The 21,618-nt window shown below is 40.8% G+C and overlaps 1 protein-coding gene across 8 annotated transcripts in view; it reads right to left on the minus strand.

The window, feature by feature from the left end:
• The window catches only part of hydin (HYDIN axonemal central pair apparatus protein), a 981,559-nt gene that overhangs the window by 929,189 nt on the left and 30,752 nt on the right, over positions 1-21,618 (minus strand). For all 8 annotated transcript variants that reach the window (XM_072279252.1, XM_072279251.1, XM_072279249.1 and 5 more), the window contains exons 2-3: positions 21,290-21,455; positions 5,604-5,729 (exon numbers count right to left, since the gene is read on the minus strand). In XM_072279252.1, coding sequence (XP_072135353.1) covers positions 5,604-5,729; positions 21,290-21,424 — 261 coding nt within the window. In that variant the 5' untranslated portion in view covers positions 21,425-21,455. The remainder of the gene's footprint in view (positions 1-5,603; positions 5,730-21,289; positions 21,456-21,618) is intronic.

The raw sequence follows: 21,618 nt of genomic DNA on the forward strand, positions 1-21,618 counted from the left end.
AAGGCCAAAGCAATCAACTCTCTTTTTTTTTACAAGCTATTTGATTTCATATATTTAGTTTTACTAGAATCAGTGTGTGAGCTTTCATCTGAAACTCTTTGCTTTCCTATTTTCTTAAATTCAAATCATGACATAGTGACTCGTACTTCTCCAGAACATCAACATCCAAATTCTTCCCTACTGCAGCCTGTAGGCTTTTTAATTCATCTCATTGTCTGCCTTTAACATGACTTCCAAAGAGTGTAAAAATAATGCCCCGAGTGTTGTAAGAGAAGCCACTGTACTGTTCTCCAATGATCAGTTCGGCAATGTAGTTAATAATGCAGAACACAACCACATCAAATTTTCAATGCAAAAACAAACTAAAGGCTACATTAACCAAAGTGCAGAGCAGATTCAATAACAGGTAGAGATATTCATGACATGCCAGTAATATTAAACCTGGTTCTGATTCTGATTCTGATTCTTGGATTGGATAGGATAGGCTGGGTTTGGTTTTCCTGCAGAGAAGGAGGCTTAGTGGTGATTTGACATAAGTATCAGAAATATTTAAGTTTATGAGAGGCATAGGTAGGGTAGCTAATCAAACTTTTCTTCTCAATAGTAGGGGGTATCAAAACAAGATAACACTGGTTTAAGATGAGAGGAAGAAGTTTTAAAAGGGATTTTTATACAGATAATGGTTGATACTTACAATATGCTAATAAAGGAGGCAGTGGAATCAGATACAATCACTATATTTAAAAAGAATTTAGATAAATAATTAAGTGGGCAAATCACAGAAAAACACAAGTCCTAATGTAGGCAAATGTGATTCGTGTAGATAGGTAAAAAGTGGTTGGCATTGACACAGAATCAGAATCAGCTTTATTATTACTCATATATATAGTGAAATTTGTTGTTTTGTGGCAGCAGTGCAGTGCAATACATTTTAAAAACTATAAGTTACAATAAGAGGTATTAAAATAAAACCTCTGTAGCTTTTTCCAATCCTATGCACTGAAACCTTCATAGCAGATGATGAAGCAACCAGTCAGAATGCTCTCCACTGTAGAAATTTGCTAGTATCTTTGGTGACGTACCAAATCTCTTCAAACTCCTAATGAAACATAACCGCTGGCATGCCTTCTTTCCAATTGCATCAACATGATGGGCCTACGATAGATCTTCAGAGGGGCTGACACCCAGGAACATAAAGCTGCTCACCCCTTAATGAGGACTGCTGTGCGTTCTTCATTCCTGAAGCTCACAATCAAATCCTTGGTTTTACTGCATTGAATACAAGATTGTGTGGCAACACCCTCAACCAACCAACCTATCTTACTCCCCTACGCCTCCTCGTAACCATCTGAGATTCTGGCAACAGCAGTTATATATTTGGCGAATTTAAAGATGGTGTTTGAGCTGTGCCTAGCCACATAGACATGAGTGTAGAGATTAAAGCAGCGGGTTAAACATGCACCCTTGTGATGGCACTCTAGGCAATGACTAACCTCTCAAAGCATTTCATGACGGTAGACGCGAGTACTCCTGGGTGATTATTACTGAGGCAGCTCACCCTGCTCTTCTTCACCACTTTGATTGATGCTCTTTTGAAGCAGCTGGGAACTTCTGACTGTAGCAGTGAGGGATTGAAGATGTCCTTGAACACTCCAGCCAGTTGGTTACACAGGTTTTCAGAGCCCTGCCAGGTACACCATTGGGGCCTGATGCATTGCAAAGCTTTGCCTTTTTGAAAGATGTTTTGATGTCGGCCTCGGAGACAGATATCACGGGGTCGCCAAATACTGCACTGTTTCTTACAGATATAGCTTTATTCTCCCTTTCAAAGCATGCATAAAAGGCATTAAGCTCATTTGGGAGCGAAGCATCACAGCCACTTACGATGTTAGGTTTCACCTTGTAGGAAGTACTGGCCAGTAAACCCTGCTGTAACTGATGTATATCTGATTCTGCCTCTAACTTCCCTTGAAACTGCTTTTTCACTCAAAAGATTGCCTTCCACTGGTCATAGCTGGACTCCTTGTGAAGTTCTGGATCACCAGTCTTGAACACCATAGAGCTAGACCTCAGCAGACAACAAATCTCCTGGTTCGTCCACAGCTTTCAGTTTTGGTATGGTCTTGAAAACAAACTCATCCACACAGGTCTTGATGAAATTGGTGACAACTGTGGCATAGTCAAAGGTGATCCCTGAATATGGTTCACGGATTCAAAGTACTCCACCATCTCCCTTGACCGTACCTTGTGCTGCTCACCACTGGTGCTGCAGTCTTCAGTCTCTGCCTGCATGCTGGGAGTGGGAGTAGAAGTACAGCCAAGTGAGCAGATTTGCCAAAGTGCAGGTGAGTACTGTAAGCTTTCTGGATGGGGGTGTAACAGTGGTCGAGTATGTTGGTTTCTCCGGTTCCATAGGTGATATGTAGGTGAACTTTCTTTGAGCTGGCCAAGTTGAAGTCCTCCGTAATGACCAGGAAGACACCAGAGTCCAGTGTCTCATGACTGTTGATCATGGTACTCACTCCTCTAGTGCCAGCCTGACACTGGCCGGGGATGGAATGTTCACTACAACCAGGGTGACAGCAGAAAACTCCCTCATTCACAACACCTAACCACTTGATGTTCCAGGTCAAGTGAGCAGGAGTGAGAAGGAACTGTCATTTATGTGCACCACAGTGAGTACAACTACCCCTACCTTTTCTTGACACTGCTGTCCAGTCCATGCAGTGGAAGGTGAAGCTATCAGGCTGAAGTGCTGTGTCTAAAACAGGCTGAAAGACCTGTTTCTGTATCGTACAACTCTATGACTCTAGATGGACCATTTTTCAGTGTTCCTAAAATCATTTGTTCAAGGCAAGTTAAACTGTACATGTAACAAAAATAGAAACTATATATCATTCTCCTCTCCACGTGCAGAGCAGTTGCCATACTCAGCTGTGGTGCATCCAGGCAAATGCTTTCTATGGTGCATTGATAAAAATTGGTAAAAGTTGAAGGAAACATGCCAAATTTCTCTAGCCTCCTGAAGAAGCAGAGGTGTTAGTGAGCTTTCTTGGCCATGACATCAATGTGGCTGGACCAAGACCGGCTATTGGTGATGTTCTCACCTAGGAACTTGAAACTCTCAACCCTCTCAAGCTCAGTACCATTGATAAAGATAGAAGCATGTGCACCGCCCTTCTTCCTGAAGTCAATGACCAGCTCTTTTGTTGACATTAAGGGAAAGGTTGTTGTCATAACACCATGTCACTAACCTCTCTATCTTGTTCTTATTCAGACACATTGTTATTTGAAATGTGATCCACTAAAGTGTAGATGGAGTTGGAGCAGAATCTGGCCACACAGTCATGAGTGTACAGGGAGCAGAGTGGGGGCTGAGGACACTACCTTGTGGAGAACCAAATGATTACAATCATGGTGGAAGTATTGCTGCCCATCCTTACTGTTTGCAGTCTATTGGTCAGAATATCAAGGATCCAAATGCAGAGGGAGGCATTAACTCCCAGGGTCCAGAGTTGGGTAATGACTTTGCTTGGAAAAATAGTATTGGATGCAGAACTGTGGTCAATAAACAATAGTCTGACATAGGTATCTTTACTGCTCATATGTTTCAGAGATGAGAAGAGGGCCGGAGAGACATAATGTGACGTAGACCTCTGTCAGCGTTAGGCAAAACTAAATTAAGTAGTTTGCAGATTTCATAGATGGGTACTCTCTAGGTCCTACTCATTTTTCAAGAACTTATGTAAAGCTCTGGGAATCAAAGCAAACACCATGTCACCAAATGCCCAAAGATCAGCCATCCAGAGCATCTGAACACTCAACAATGGGCTTTTCTGGCCATACCCTTCAAGCTCATCTGTGGCTGTACATGCAACAAACAGCATCTCCAGCCTGCTACCTCAATACTGACGTCAGTCACTTGATTCATAGTTTTGTGCCTCAATAAAGATAAATTGAACCATTTAAGAAAATGAAATGTGACAATATTCATTGCAAACCTTGAATAGTGACACATAATACTGAGATCTAAACTGGATTTCTTCCAAAATAAAAATCTTATGATTCAGGACAAAGGGGCTACACATATTCCAACATGTACATAAGAAATTCTACGTTTCTCGTGTTGCATTTTGATTTGTCCATCAGCTTATAGTCATAGTCATACTTTATCGATCCCAAGGGAATTTGGTTTTCGTTACAGTTGCACCATAAATAATTAAATTGTAATAAAGCCATAAATAATTAAATAGTAATATGTAAATTATGCCAGGAAATAAGTCCAGGACCAGCCTATTGGCTCAGGGTGTCTGACCCTCCAAGGGAGGAGTTGTAAAGTTTGATGTCCACAGGCAGGAATGACTTCCTATGACGCTCTGTGTTGCATCTCGGTGGAATGAGTCTCCAGCTGAATGTACTCCTGTGCCCAACCAGTCCATTATGTAGTGGATGGGAGACACTGTCCAAGATGGCATGCAACTTGGACAGCATCCTCTTTTCAGACACCACTGTGACAGAGTCCAGTTCCATCCCCACAACATCACTGGCCTTACGAATGAGTTTTTTGATTCTGTTGGTGCCTGCTACCCTCAGCCTGCTGCCCCAGCACACAACAGCAAACATGATCGCACTGGCAACCACAGACTTGTAGAACATCCTCAGCATCGTCCGGCAGATGTTAAAGGACCTCAGTCTCCTCAGGAAATAGAGACGGCTCTGACCCTTCTTGTAGACAGCCTCAGTGTTCTTTGACCAGTCCAGTTTATTGCCAATTCGTATCCCCAGGTATTTGTAATCCTCCACCATGTCCACACTGACCCCCTGGATGGAAACAGGGGTCACTGGTGCCTTAGCCCTCCTCAGGTCTACCACCGGCTCCTTAGTCTTTTTCACATTAAGCTGCAGATAATTCTGCTGACACCATGTGACAAAGTTTCCTCCCGCAGCCCTGTACTCAGCCTCATCTCCCTTGCTGATTTCAATCTAGAAGCAAAATGTTTCCACACTGACGGAGGCTCAATTGAAAGTCCTTTTGTCACTGAGATATGGCGATTTGGGAGTCAGGTCACACTACTATAAGTTGAGCACAAAGTTAACTGATAATCCAGTTTCACTGTCACAGCTACTGTCTTTCAAACAAAATGTACAAGTCCCTACCTATGTTCTCAGGCAGGTATAAAATATCAAACAGAGGAGTGTTTATCCTCTGTTTCACAGCCTATATTCATCCATCAGTCAGCATGGATGAATATGGTCAACACAATGTTATTTGTGCGAGTCTACATGGATTAGTTGGATGCCATGTTTCTTTTATTACGTCTCATCCTGGACATCACTGATTTGTACACCACTTTGTGACCTCCTTTGTCATCTGTTCTAAGGCACCACTGCACAGTATATAAGGAGCACTGCGCCAGTAAATCCGGGAAAACCAGACAAGGTGTAATTTTCTAACAAAAAAAAGGTGCATATCATAGCAAGAATCCCAAATAAGTGCACTGAACAAAAATTAAACCAAGTTATCAAAATAAAGAAGATTCTGTAAAATCTTGCACCTAATTTAGTTTAGAATCATTCAAAAATGCAATGAAAATGAACTGTACCTTCTGCAGTGCGGTGTCAGTCACATCGAGAAGTTCAACTATGGGAGGAAGATGCATCTCACGAGTGGCTGCTAACTTTTGTTTGGTATCGAGAGACATCTCCCTCATGAATGCCGATGGAGTCAGCTGCAAGGAAAATCGGAAAGTGTGTTTAAAAAAAAACTGTTGGAAACATTACAACTGTTACCCTGAGAATTCAGCTTGTTTCTGACAAGAGAAGATTGATTGATCCTTAAAACTTACCAGGTTGAAGAAATCAATTTAAAAACACAAACACGAGGAAGTCTGCAGATGCTGGAAATTCAAGCAACACACATCAAAGTTGCTGGTGAACACAGCAGGCCAGGCAGCATCTTTAGGAAGAGGTACACTCGACATTTCAGGCCAAGACCCTTCGTCAGGACTAACTGAAGGAAGAGCTAGTGAGAGATTTGAAAGTGGGAGGGGGAGGGGGAGATCCAAAATGATAGGAGAAGACAGGAGGGGGAGGGATGGAGCCAAGAGCTGGACAGTTGATTGGCAAAAGGGATATGAGAGGATCATGGGACAGGAGGCCCAGGGAGAAGGAAAAGGGGGAAGAGGGGAAAAACCCAGAGGATGGGCAAGGGGTATAGTCAGAGGGACAGAGGGAGAAAAAGGAGAGAGAAAGAAAGAATGTGTGTATATAAATAAATAACGGATGGGGTACGAGGGGGAGGTGGGGCACTAGCGGAAGTTTGAGAAGTTAATGTTCCTTTTCCTTCTCCCTGGGCCTCCTGTCCCATGATCCTCTCATATCCCTTTGCCAATCAACTGTCCAGCTCTTGGCTCCATCCCTCCCCCTCCTGTCTTCTCCTATCATTTTGGATCTCCCCCTCCCCTTCCCTTCCCACTTTCAAATCTCTTACTAGCTGTTCCTTCAGTTAGTCCTGACGAAGGGTCTCGGCCCGAAACGTCAGCTGTATCTCTTCCTTGAGATGCTGCCTGGCCTGCTGCGTTCACCAGCAACTTTGATGTGTGCTGCTTGAAGAAATCAATTATAAGCTCAAGCCAGCAAATAGGCAACAGCTGGTTATTCAAGAGCATCAGTATATATTTTAAAGCATGGTACCATCCCTCCAGCTATATTGACAAAAACCATGATATTGTAGGCTTATGAAAACAAAACATAGCAGAGTTATAACCTTATATACTGGATGATGGCATCAGGTGCAAAATCTGAAAAACAAACGTATCTATTTACCATGATAATGGCTTTTTACCTAGTGCACCAAAACTTATGATACTTAATCCTCAACAGGACAAAATACTGCAAAAACAAAGATTTATTCAGGAACAAAAGCAGGAAAAGGCTACAAAGCCAGTGTTTCAATAGGTCAAATCATCTTACTCAGACCAGAAATTATCTCTCCACTGTTTTCATCAATGATCTTTTCTAGATAATTTACAGTAATTCCAATTTGCACCAATACAGATCTGCCAATTATTCATCTTTATAAACTAAGTTTTCAAAATTACAGATATAATCTTCTGCTGTCATTTTAAAGTCAATACGTGCCATAAAAATCAGCTGAGTTAGAACAAATGCAATTGTAACTAAGAGTGTTTCATAAACATAGATTATTGCAGAGAATCTTCAAAAAATCAAACTACTGATTTTACAGATGATGCACAAATGTCAGTTAATTCCGTTTCAACATTTGCTAATAAGGGATACAGTTCTGCATAAAAATATACCACAGTCATTCCAAGAGATGCACAGTGAATATCTCAAAGTCGTTGAACTGTGGAATGAAACATAATGATTAGGCACAACTGCGACATCTTGCCATCAATATTAAGTACAAGTTTAATTGTAAACTGGAATCTTGGGATTGCTGAAAGCCAATTGAGATTTTGAAGATGATAGATTGGTCTGAGTATTTGAATGTCAAGTTAATTTGCAATTCACATAAGTAACCATCTATTCAGTTTGTTGTGGAAAGCTATTCCAAATCAAGCAGCTTAATATAGATTTTAAAATCATTGTTGGTTACAAGTGATTGGAGGACAGCAAATGTGGTATGATTATTTAAAATGAGCAGCTGGGATAAGTCAGTAATTATGTATGTATGAGTTAATATCATTGGTAGGAATGTTATTAGAAAAACTGAGGGGCAGGATTAATCTACAGGTGAAAAGGCGGGAATTAATTAAAGACATTTAACTAATTTGATTGAATGTTTCAAAAAGAGAACAAGATCTACTGATGAAGACAGTATAGTTGATATAGTCTACATGGTCTTCAGTAAAGCCTTTGACAAGGTCCCATATGAGATACTGAACAGAAAGATTAGCCTTGTGGGATTCAGGGCAATTAGGCAAATTGTTTATACAGTGGCCTCTTTATTAGGTACAGGAGTAGCCCATCCACTTCAAGGTTTGACATGCTGCACATTCAGAAATGCTCTTCTGCATACCCCTGTTGTAACTCGTGGTTATTTGAGTTACTGTCACTTTCCTGTTAGTTTGAACCAGCCTGGTCATTCTCCTCCAGCCTCTTTCATTAGCAAGGTGTTTTCAGCTACAGAACTGCCATTCACTGTTTATTTTTGTTTTTCACACCATTCTCTGTAAACTCTAGAGACTGGTGTGCATGAAAATCCCAGGAGATCAGCAGTTTCTGAAATATTCAACCACCCCATCTGGCATCAACAACCATTCCATGGTCAAAATCACCTAGATCACATTTCTTCCCCATTCTGGTGGCTGATCTAAACAGCTGCTGAACCTCTTGACCATTTCTGCAAGTTTTTATGCATTGAATTGCTGCTATATGATTGGCTGATTCAATATTTTCATTAACAAACAGGTGTACACGTGCACCTAATAAAGTAGCCACTGAGTGTATATATAAAAACTAGCTTGTAATAAGAAACAGAGTGATGGTAGGGGACTGTTTTTGTGACTGGAACCCTGTAACCAGGTTGGTGCTGAGGTTCTTACCAGGCTGCTATGTACAGTACATTAACAATCTGGATACACAAACGGTAAATGTAAAAAGTATGATGAGTAAGTTTGCAGATGACATAAAAATCAGTAATGTTATTGATAACAAGGAAGACAGCCAGGCTACAGTTTGATATTGATTAGTCAGTAAGATAAGAAGAACAACCACAAACACAATTAACAGAACACAGAATGTAAATGTTACAGCACAGAGCAAACCATTTGGCCCAGGAAACCGTGCTGACCTCGATGCCAATTTCTACCAGATGTCCTCGTCCTGTTTATCATCCATATCCCTCCATGTCCTTCACATCTAAAAACCTCACAAGACTCCAGCAAGCTGCCTGATTCCACCACTACACCTGGTAACCCATTGCAGGCACCTACCATTCTCTACATATAAAAAACTGTCTCTCGCTCCTCCTTTAAATTCTCTACCCCTTTTAAACTTAAACGCATGTCCACAAGTGTTTGAAAATTCTACCCTGGGGAAAGATTCTGACTGTCTACCTTATTTATGCCTCTCATAATTTAAAAAAAAACCTTTATCAAATCTCCTCTTAGCCTCTGATGCTCGAGAGAGAACAAATCAAGTTTGACGAATTAACTCTTCTCAGACTTCCAGCTGGATATAGATATCAATTATAACTGACATCTTAATGACAAACTCTGCCATCTACTTCAGGGATGATGCCTGGGCATGTCTAGTCCTGTGGTATTTATATACTCTGGGAAAGCACTAGATCCTTTTTATTAAATTCAAGTTTGTCCAACCTTCCTTTATAGCTTATCCCCTCAAATCCAGGCAACATCCTGATAAACCTCTTCTGTATCAGCTCTACAGTCTCCACATCCATCTTATAATGGGGGCAATCAAAACTGTATGCAATACTCTAAGTGCGATCCAACTAAAAGTTTTCTATAACTGCAGCATGATTTTCTTATTCTTGTACTCAACACCCCTACCCACTAAGGCAAACGTGCCATACATACGACTTCTTTACCACCTTATCAATTTGCATAGACACTTTCAGTGAACTATGGACATGGACCCCAAGATCTCTCTGTACCTCAGTGCTATTAAGGATTAACCATTAACCGTAAAATTTTTCCTTTCAGTTGACCTCCCGAACTGCAACACTCCATACTTAGCTGAATTAAACTCCATCTGCCACTTCTCTGCCCACATCTGGAACTGATTTATATCCTATTGTATTATTTGATATAGTTCACGACTCCATCAATCTTGGTGTCGTCTGTAAGCTTGCTAAACCACCCATCTTTATTTTCATCCAAGCCATTGATATACACTCTGTGGCCACTTTATTAGGTGCCCCTGTACCCCTATTTATTAATGCAAGTATCTAATCAGACGATCATGAAGCAGCAACTCAATGCATAAAAACTTGCAGAAATGGTCAAGAAGTTCAGTCATTGTTTAGACCAGTCACCAGAATGGGGAAGAAATGTGATCCAGGTGACTTTGACTATGGAATTATTGTTGATGCCAGACAGCATGAAGTATCTCAGAAACTACAGGTCTCCTGAGATTTTCACAGATAACGGTCTCTAGAGTTTACAGACAATGGTGTGAAAAAACAAAAAAAAAATGTTGTTAATGAGAGAGATCAGAGGAGAATGGCCAGACTGGTTTAACCTGACAGGAAAGTGACAGTAACTAAAATAACCACACGTTACCTCAGCGCTGTGCAGAAGAGCATCTCTGAATGTACTGTGGATGGGATACAGCAGCAGAAGATTATACCAGCTTCCACTCCTGTTCTTAATGAAGTGGCCATAATCAAGAGGTCCCAGTACCAATCCTTGTGGAGCACCACTGGTCACTAACCTCAAGTCAGAAGAACAGCCTTCCACCCTTACCCAGACATCTATGGGCAACCCAGTTCTGAATCCAAACTTGCAATTCAGTCTGGATCCCATACATCTTTATCTTCTGATTCAACCTTTTATGAGAGACCTTTAGTCCTGGGTATGACTCTAAACTGCAACCGGTGATGAGGCTCTGATTGGCGACTTTCAGAGCTTTGGGGAAAGTGGAGTCCCAGGGCCGCTCTGACCCAGAACGGTAGCACCTGCAAGGGTTCCTGCTCAGGATACGAGCAAAGGCCAACGGCAGATCCAGCAGGTTCAGTAACTGAACTTATGACGGAAGAGGCGGATCAGCTACGACCTCAAATATCAACGGCTATAGTATACGCGGATGTACATTTGGAAAGAGAAATGGCGATTTCTTTAGTTCGCCCAATGGTGGGAAATAGCAAACCACCGTTGCTATTTGCTAAGAAAACCATGGTCAAAATCACAAACTGTATCACACAACAACAGCCTCAAGAGGATCTTCAAGACAATTCTAAAGAAGCTTCGCTCGGTAGGGTTGATTCTGGTCAGCAGGGGATCCTCGGCCGTCATCTTTGCGTATTCTCCGTAACTTCCGCCACCTCCAACGGGATCCCACCACTAAGCACATCTTTCCCTCCCCCCTTCTCTCTGCTTTCCGCAGGGATCTCTCCCTACGCGACTCCTTTGTCCATTCGTCCCCCCCCCATCCCTCCCCACTGATCTCCCTCCTGGCACTTATCCGTGTAAGCGGAACAAGTGCTACAGATGCCCTTACACTTCCTCCCTTACCAACATTCAGGGCCCCAAACAGTTCTTCCAGGTGAGGCGACACTTCACCTGTGAGTCGGCTGGGGTGATATACTGCGTCCGGTGCTCCCGATGTGGCCTTTTATATATTGGCAAGACCCGACGCAGACTGGGAGACTGCTTTGCTGAACACCTACGCTCTGTCCACCAGAGAAAGCAGGATCTCCCAGTGGTCACACATTTTAATTCCACATCCCATTCCCATTCTGACATGTCTATCCACGGCCTCCTCTACTGTAAAGATGAAGCCACACTCAGGTTGGAGGAATAACACCTTATATTCCGTCTAGGTAGCCTCCAACCTGATGGCATGAACATCGACTTCTCTAACTTCCACTAATGCCCCACCTCCCCCTCGTACCCCATCTGTTACTTATTTTTATACACACATTCTTTCTCTCACTCTCCTTTTTCTCCCTCTGTCCCTCTGAATATACCCCTTGCCCATCCTCTGGGTTCCCCACCCCCGCTTGTCTTCTTCCCGGACCTCCTGTCCCATGATCCTCTCGTATCCCTTTTGCCAATCACCTGTCCAGCTCTTGGCTCCATCCCTCTCCCTCCTGTCTTCTCCTATCATTTTGGATCTCCCCCTCCCCCTCCAACTTTCAAATCTCTTACTCACTCTTCCTTCAGTTAGTCCTGACGAAGGGTCTCGGCCTGAAACGTCGACTGTACCTCTTCCTATAGATGTTGCCTGGCCTGCTGCGTTCACCAGCAACTTTGATGTGTGTTATATGATAAAAAACTTTTTCCATCTCTGAGGTACCCGACAAGAATTAAAATTTTCCCTGCTAATTCTCCTCCTCGTACTTTTTTTGATCCAAAAGCTGCACTGCATTTTGTTCAGGCTTTACCTGCCGCTGTCACTGACGCCGCTGTTGAATGATCCATCTGAAAGGCTGTTTGGCTATTTGTATATTATTCGCATTTTAGAAAGAAAATTTCTGAAGGTCACTTGTATATTTCATTGAGAGACTAATCAAAGAAGACAGAGAGTTGTTCTTTATTGCATATTGCTGGTTTTCCTTTAGAAAGATTTATGGTTTAAGTATCTCTGTTTAAATGATCTCTGGACATTCTACGACTGAGGGAAGAAGATAAGGCGATTTGTTCCTTCAATTTGATATTTGGTCTGTTTCTTTTTTTTTAATCAGCTAATTGGTAGTTTTTTCCTACTAATAGGGCTTTTTATATATTTTTTACTGTTTTATTATAACATTTTATAATTGAATTTAAAGCTTTTTCAGGGAATTAATATTAAACTTAAACATGGCGCTGGTTTTTCTCTCTAAGAGATAACATTATTTTGGTTCTTTCTTGTTTATTAGTCGATGGAATGTAAATACCTTTTTTGCTGAGACTTTATTGCTTTTTACACAAGGTCACTATACTTTTTTACTAACTGGGGGGGAGGGAAAGAAAACACAGGCCGAGCAGTCAGCAGCTTTGAATTCTATCATAGATCGCTGGCCTCTTTCGGGTTTCCGGGTGTGGGTGGGTGGGTTTAGAGTTAGGAGTTTTTTCCCATTGGGTGGTTCCGGAGCGTGCGTGTTTTTTATTTGGTTGTATTCTTCATCACTGCCATCTTTGATCATCCTGTATTGGTATGTGCTCTGTGCATGTATAAAATAGAATAAAATTATAGTATGGTGTTCAAACGGATTAATATAAGTTGGAATGCACGTGGTTGGAATCATCCTATTAAACGAAAGAAGACTTTTAAAATTATTAACCAATTCCAACCTGATATAATTTTTGCTCAAGAGACACATATCAGGCCGGAAGATCAAAATAGATTTTTTAGATGGTGGAGTGGTTTGCAATTCCACTCTACTTCTCAGAGTAAAACAAAAGGCGTGTCTATTTTCATTAAACCTAATATATTTATTCAAGAGGATATTGAATAAATATATTATTCTAATGGTAGGTTTTTAATTGTTAAAGGAACAATCCGTAACAGAAAAGTTGTTTTGGTTAATTTGTATGGTCCTAACTTAGATGATCCTTCTTTTTTTGAAAAGATATTTGCTTTACTGCCTGACTTAAATAAATATATGCTCATAATGGTTGGGGATTTTAATTGCTGTTTAAATCCTATGATTGATAAGAGCTCAACCAATCAGCGACTTCCAAGTTGATAAGCGTTATTTATTAATTCCTTTTTGATTGATTTTGGGTTGATTGATTTGTGGAGGTATCTTCATCTCGATAATAGAGAATATTCTTTTTTCTTACATGTTTATAAAAAATATTCGAGGATCGATTATATTATAATCGATCCCCGCTTCTTGCCTAGTGTTAAAACTTGCGAATATGACGCTATTGCTATATCCGATCATGCGCCTCTGAGTTTGTCTTTTGAATTGGATGATATCATTCTTGCTCGCCCACCTTGGCGCATATCTCAGACATTATTGCAAAACTCTGACTTGAAAGTTGTAAAACAGTTTTATTTAACCTCGTTATTGGGAGCTCTTTTACCTATGCAATTAGGTAAAGTTGTTAATTTAAACCTATTTCCTGTGATTAAGTATTCTTTACAAATTTGGCTCCAGTTCCGCAATTTTTTTCATCTTAAAAAATTTAAACTTTGTAGTTTAATTTACCGAAATTACTTTTTTAAGCCTTCTTTGAGTGATCCATTTTTTTTACTTTGGAAAAATAAAGGTATTAATTCTTTTTTGGATTTATTTAAAGAAGATTGATTGATGTCTTTCGAACAATTAATTGATAAATATTCTCGTTCATACTCACACTTTCTGCAATACCTTCAAGTTAGGTATTTTTTACAAAAATATTTAAGTAATTTTCCGTACATATTGGAGGCTGACCTGTTAGATACTATTATGAGTATGGGTCCTTTGATTAAGGGTTCTATTAGAAGAATTTATAATTTATTATTACAATGGGATAAGCGTCCTTTATCTAAGATTAAACAGAATTGGGAAAAAGAACTTAATTTGACTTTTATGACGGAAGATTGGATGCGGATATTGAAGTTGGTTAACTCTTCTTAAATTTGTGCTAGCCGTTCATTGATTCAATTTTAAATTGTACATCGTTATCATTTGACAAAGGAGAGACTTTCTAAAATCTTTCCTAATGTTGATAGTCATTGTGATAGATGTAAAACTGAGATAGCTACACTGACACATATGTTTTGGTCTTGTTCTATATTGGAACAGTTCTGGAAGTCAGTTTTCTCAACAATTTCTAAAGCACTTAAAATTAATTTACAACCTAATAAATTAACTGTGCTCTTTGGAATAGTTCCTCAAAATATTCATGGTATTTCTGTGCCTGACCTAATGTTATTGCATTTGTTACATTGATAGCTGGGAGGGCCATTTTGTTGAAGTGGAAGGATATATCAGCTCCCACTTTGTCACAATGATTCTCTCAAGTGATGCTATGTCTTAGTTTGGAGAAAATTAGAAGTCGAACCTTTGAACCTTTATATGATTTTGAGAAAAGATGGAATATAATTTTTCCACAATCTAATTGTAAATTTTTTTTAGTATATTTTCTTTTTTTGCTGGTGGTTTGATGTTTATTTTTAGAAGCTTCTCATATGACGCATGACTCCGGGGTTGTACACCTAATGGGTTCTTTTTTTTTCTCACTTTTCTGCTTAGTAGGTTTTTTTTATTATCACAAAATTTTTTTTCAATCTTTAAGATAATGTTTTTTTTGAGGCATTGTAAGTGTTGTTACTTCGATGTACTCATGTTATTTTTCCTGTATATAACAATAAAAAGATTTGAAAAGAAAAGACAAAGTTGGCGGTGAAAACATCAATAATTTCAGATATGCAGATGACACTGTGTTAATTGCAGGTACGGAGGAAGAACTACAAAACTTAATTGATATAATTGTTGAAGAAAGTGCAAAAATGGGTCTATCTATCAATTGCAAAAAGACAGAATATATGGTGATATCCAAAAAGAAGGAGAATCCTATCTGCAGGCTGAGAATAAACGGGGAAGACATAAAACAAGTACAGAACTTTTGCTACTTAGGAAGCTAGATGACATCAGATGGCAGGTGCGACTTGGACATCAAAAGAAGAATAGGGATGGCAAAAGACACCTTTACGAGAATGAAAAGTATACTGACCAATACTAAACTAGGCATGACAATCCGCCTCAGAGTACTGAAATGTTACGTTTATCCAGTTATGTTATATGGATCAGAATGTTGGACAATATCTAGTAACATGAGGAAATGAATTGTAGCAGCAGAGATGTGGTTTTTGAGGAGGATGCAAAGAATATCATGGATGAAATGAATATCTACCGGGGATGTCATGAACAGAGCAAACACAAAAAGAGAAATAATGTATGAGATCATGAAAAGGCAACCTAACTTCATTGGACGTGATTAGGAAAGAGGAGTTAGAATGCACGGTAATTATGGGAAAGATTGAAGGGAAGAAAGCAAGAGGAAGGCAAAGACAAATGATGATGGAGACAGCAGCCAGAGAATTGGAAATGAGTACCAATGAATTGATCCACTTGACCCGAAACAGGAGTGTGTGGGCCATGGCAGTCTAAGCTCAAACTGGGCACAACACCTGATGATGATGATGATGAGAGACCTTATCAAATACAACACTAAAGTTCATGTAGGTATCCTCCACTGCATTACCCTCATCAAGACATGTTCACTTTTCTCAAGCTCTGTGCTTGAAGATTGTAAAGATCCCGGGTCTTTGGGCCTACAGCAGTAGATTTTCCGATTTCCCCCGACGACACACGGGTCTCCTGCCGTGACACTGACCCTCGATCCGCCCATCTCCAGAGCCCCGAAATCTTAGGCTTCCAAATTCGAGCTGGACTCTCAGGCCGAACCCTTGGCGTGCCGAACAATGGCCAGTCCTAAAACTTGTTTGTTGCTGCAACATGTTCCCTGGTCCCAATGGAGTTGATGAAGTCTGGTTGGCTGTCCTTTTTGTGGTCCTTTTTCCTCTCTGTCTCCAAAGTGTGGGCGAGTGCTCTCAAAACCTGGTCGTGTCTCCACCTGTACCGTCCCTGGGAAAGGGCAACCTGGCATGAAGAAAGAATATGCTCTAGGTTGGCTGGTTTCTGGCACAGATGGCAAATTGTGTCTTCCATTATTCCCCAGTTCCGCAGGTTTGTTGGAGTTGGTAATACATCATACACAGCCCTCAGTAAGAACTGGAGTTGGAAAGATGTATATTTCCATATGTCACCTATGTCAACACTCTCTGTTCTGTTTCCCACTTTGTCCAAGTCCCTTGGACTCCCCATCTCCACTGCTCGCACATATCTAGCCTCCTCCTCTTTCTTGCTTATCTCCTGCTGGACCAAGTGCTGTCTGTCCTCAGGGTTGGCCTCCCTCCACTGGATGGTTGACTCACATCCTAGGCCTCGTCCATCCTTACACACTAGTCCGACAATGTCTCTGTGGCAAAGTCGGGACTCTGCTTCTTCTCTTCTGCCACCTTCCATTTGCTCCCAGTCTGTATCTTGACTCCTGCTTCACTGACCTTGTTGACCTTGGAGTCTTTGAGGGTCATGATGAGGCGTGCTTTCCCTGCCTTAAATTCCTCTACAACTGAGGAGAGAGGCAACCGGAGCTTGGCTGACTTGCTGTTGAAGAGAAGCACTGCGGTACTCCTAACCATCTTCTCAGATACCGGTTAATCTTGCTCTCCATGCCCTCGATCGTTGACAGGGTGGTGTCGTACAGCATCATTGGCCACACTATTCTGGGTAGGAGCCCATGTTGGAAGATCCATGCCTTAAACTTTCTTTTAAACCTGATTTGTCGATCTTTACCAGCCTTTCTGTTGTTTGTTGCTCCAGGCGTCTGCTGTTGTTGACATCCTTCAGGCTGTCATCATACTATTTCCCTAGGCACTTGATGGGGTTTCCTATGATAGATGGGATTTCTTCACCCTGGATCTTCAAGGTGAACTTCTGGGTAAGCTGGCCTTTCTTTATCACCAAACACCTTGATTTGGCAGGTTTAAATCTCATTCATGCCCATGTGGCTGTGTTGTCCATTGCCTGGAGTACCCATCTGGTCTGGATATGTATTGTGGTTATAATTATAAGGTCATCCATAAATCCTCTGCTTGGCGGCTCACTGTCTGACATTAGTGCTTGTCTTTGGACCTCTGGTCTCTCTTTTCCCAGCCTCTGTAAGTAGATTCATGGCCATGACGAAGAGGACTACTGATACAGTGCAGCCAGCCACAATACCCTTCTCTACTTGCTGCCATGACGTTATGTAGTTCTGCGCACTGAATCTTAGGTGAATCCCTTTGAAATAGCTTGCCAGGATCTTGGTGACCTTCTCTGGGATATGGTAGTGTTTCAGTGCTGTCTCAATGAACTTGTGCGGCACTGTACCATAGGCATTGGCTAAATCCAACCACACAACCGTCAGGTTCCCTTCGGTTGCCTTGGCCTCCTTTAACAGCCGGGATATAACATTTGTACGTTTCACACATCCTGGGAATCCAGGAATCTCTCCCTTTTGCACTGCCATATCTATGTATTGGTTTTCTACCATGTATGATGTCATCCTTCTTGCTAGAACAGCGAAGGAGATTTTTCCTTCGACGTTGAGGAGGGAAATGGTCCTGAATTGCTTGATCTCAGTTGAGTTTTCTTCTTTTAGTACAAAGCATCCTTCAGCCACTTGCCAGCAAGGTGGTATCTGACTCTTCCTCCAGATGACTCTCATCAGCCTCCACATCCTCTTGAGAAGCTTTGGGCCCTTCTTGTAGACTTTGTATGTGATCCCATTGGGCCCAGGTGTTGAACCTGCCCTCAACTTCTTGACGACTTCTCTTACTTGTTTCAGTGTTGGCTCTTTCTCGTCTAGAGGTTTCTGTGGCTGTTGCACTGGCTCAATCCTGCTGTTTTCCCCCAGTGGCAGGTCTCGTCTTTTATCTGAGTGTATTTCCAGCAGGTATACCTCCACTTCCTCTCTTGGTTTCCCCAGTTTGCCTGATCTTTCCCCTTCTAACGCACTTGCAGAAAAATGATAAGGGTTCCTGATGAAAGCAGCCCTTTTCCTATTCTTCTCGTGCCTGTTCTTCCTTATCCTTTCCGCATTCCAAAGTTCTTTAAGCTTCCTTCTCAGGTCTTGTCTCAACTGCCTCAGTCCTTCTCTCTCTTCTACACTGCTTCTTCTGTACCTGTTGGAGAGTGTTCTAATTTCCCGTATTAAGCAGGTTATCTTCCTCTGTCGTCTGCTCGGCTGTTAAACTCTCTTCTCAACTACAAGAATAAAATAGCAAGGAATGGCAAAAGCCATTTCCCTGAGTAAATATTATATAAGGAAGAAAGAGGTCCAAGTGAACATAATCCCCTTACAAAATGAGCTGGCAGAATAGTTACGCAGAACAAGATGCACCCAGTGAGAGGAAGGGTCTGCTTTCATATTGTCTAGGAAAGAAGAGTTAAATTGATGTTTTGCATCTTATTGTGGAAGATAGATGAACATTCTAATAATACTGAATAATATTGGGAACTAATACCCTCCATCGAGAAAGAATTAGTATTAGGCAAGCCTCTGGAGCTAAAGGCGTCTAGAAGAGTCTTCAGAATTTTGATCTCTAACCATTTGTCATCTCATGGCCTAACTCAGCCAGAAGACCAACCAAACACCATTATGGGAATTCTTCTATTATGTGGACTACAGCAGTTCAGTGATATGGCTTGCTAGCAATTTCTCAAATGCAATTAAAGAAGAATGATCAATACTAATTTTACAATTCAGGAATGGGTGTGACACAAGCTGAGGAAATCAGTGAGGACACAAGAATATATAATTGAACAAGGAGAATGGGAGACAGAAAATGCAGCAGCCAACTCTAACAAATCAATTGCCACCTTTAGCAACCCCTATGGATTGTTATCCTTGTATGATGCGCTCTCCAATCTCTCCAGTAATGATGTTTCAAAAGTCAAAGAACAGTGTTAGATCCTTTATTAGCAACTAGTAAAACATGCACTCTTGAAACAATGAAACTTATAAAACTAAGCCTAGAGATATTAAATCATAAATAACAGAAAATCTGCAGATGCCAAAAATCCAAGCAACACACTCAAAATGCTGGAGGAACTCAGAAGGGTCTGCTGAAGGGTATCGGCCCAAAACATAAACTGTACTCTTTTCCTTTTTTTTTGCAAATTATTTTTTATTGAATTTCATTATCAAACATTTCCATAAGATGTATTTCAGATACTGTACATATGTATCATATAATCATATTTTCACAAATCTCCACATAATACTTATCTGAGGTATACACTTATAGAAAGGAGAAGAAAGAAAGAACAATCGAAAGAAGAAAACTATGTACAGAGTAGGGAGTGATCATTTTTTACAACACATTCATTGACTTGTGAGAATAAAATCAGGCCTATGAGGTGTTATGTAGTTAAACCATTTTTTCCAGTATGAATAAAATTGTTCCAGCTTATGATTAACAGATGTTGTTATCTTCTCCATTTTGTAAATGTCCATTGTAATTTCCATCCATACCTTTAAAGTTGGGCTCTCCTGTGATAACCATTTCCTGATAAGGGTCTTTCTACCAGCCGTCAGCAGTACATTCATTAAATATTTATCTCTTTTCAACCATTCTTGAGGTATAAACCCAAAATATATGGTCTTACTCTCTAAGGGTATTTCACATTTAAAGATGTCTTGTAGGGCATTATGTATCCCACTGCAATAGTCTTTGATAACGGGGCATTCCCAGAAAATACGATAATGGTTTGCATTTTGATTTCCACAATTTCTGCAGCAAACAGGGAGGTTACTATCATAATGGGATTTTTGAGACGGTGTAATAAAATATCTTATCAAGTTTTTCCACCTGAACTCCCTCCATTTCTGTGAACTGGTACACTTCCATTGATACCTCCATATGATTGTCCAGTCTTCCTCAGATATTATTATCCCTCCTTCCTTCTCTCATTTTGTTTTAATGTATGAAGATGAATGTGTTTTAAGATTTGACAAACCGTTACACACGCTTGAAATTATTCTACTACCGCTGTCTGAATTATATGCTTTTCTAAATAGCTCTATCAGACATGTACTTGCCTTGGTTACATTTTTAACCGTCCTATTAACATGCTGTCGCATCTATAAATACTGGTAAAAGTCTTGTTTTTCTAATAAGTGTTTCTCTTTGAGCATTTCAAAACTGAACAGTGTTCCTTCTTTCATTATATTGCAAATAGCTGGTATTCCTTTAGCTGTCCAGTCCTTAAATCTAGCAACACACATAAAAGTTGCTGGTGAACGCAGCAGGTCAGGTAGCATCTCTAGGAAGAGGAACAATCGACGTTTCGGGCCGAGACCCTTCATCAGGACTAACTGAAAGAAGAGCTAGTAAGAGATTTGAAAGTGGGAGGGGGAGGGGGAGATCTGAAATGATAGGAGAAGACAGGAGGGGGAGGGATGGAGCCAAGAGCTGGACAGGTGATTGGCAAAAGGGATATGAGAGGATCATGGGACAGGAAGCCTAGGGAGAAAGAAAAGAGGGAGGGGGAGAGAAAACCAGAGGATGGGCAAGGGGTATAGTGAGGGCGACAGAGGGAGAAAAAGGAGAGAGAGAAAAAGAATGTGTTGTTAACACTTTATATTCCATCTGGGTAGCCTCCAACCTGATGGCATGCACATTGACTTCTCAAACTTCCGATAATCCCCCACCTTCCCATCGTACCCCATCCGTTATTTATTTATATACACAGATTCTTAAAGTAGTATACAGTGACATATACAGACTTAGATAATAAATTTATTTTGAACTTTTGAGCGCTGAAATTCACAGAATTCAGGATCTAACAAAGTAGTCAGAGTTACAATGGAGCATCAGAGGTGTCAGATTCATAACACAGGAGAGAAATCTAGACATCAGGAGCATTAGAGAATCCCCAAGTAAGATGTGCACTACACAGCAAGCAGTAAAGGGGCAACACAGGTCACTTTTTCAGCTGATAGAGGGGAGGAGATCACATGTTCTCTCTTCACAAGGAAAAATTGCTCACTTTTAGTCATACCTTAGGATTTGTCATCTTCTTTTTGATGAGCTTTGGATTGGCATTTTCCACCACCTTACTCTTATATCTATCCAGCAACTTGGCAAAGCTGTCCTTCATGACTTGATCGGTTAGTTCAATGCTGTCAGTAGCCATTTTGCATTCACTTCACAATTAATCAATGTAACTGCAAGAGCAGGAAATAAAGTCAGCCATGCGACAAGTTAATTATATTAATATACAAGAACAGGAACCAAAATATATTGTGTTTCCCTTCGGTAGTACAAGATCACTGAGACACATTTTGGCATCCCCTGCCAAAGTTCCTACCTGTTCACCTGCTGTGTATT

Source organism: Mobula birostris, chromosome 15 (genome assembly GCF_030028105.1).
Source record: "Mobula birostris isolate sMobBir1 chromosome 15, sMobBir1.hap1, whole genome shotgun sequence".
Taxonomy (NCBI): Eukaryota; Metazoa; Chordata; class Chondrichthyes; order Myliobatiformes; family Myliobatidae; genus Mobula; species Mobula birostris.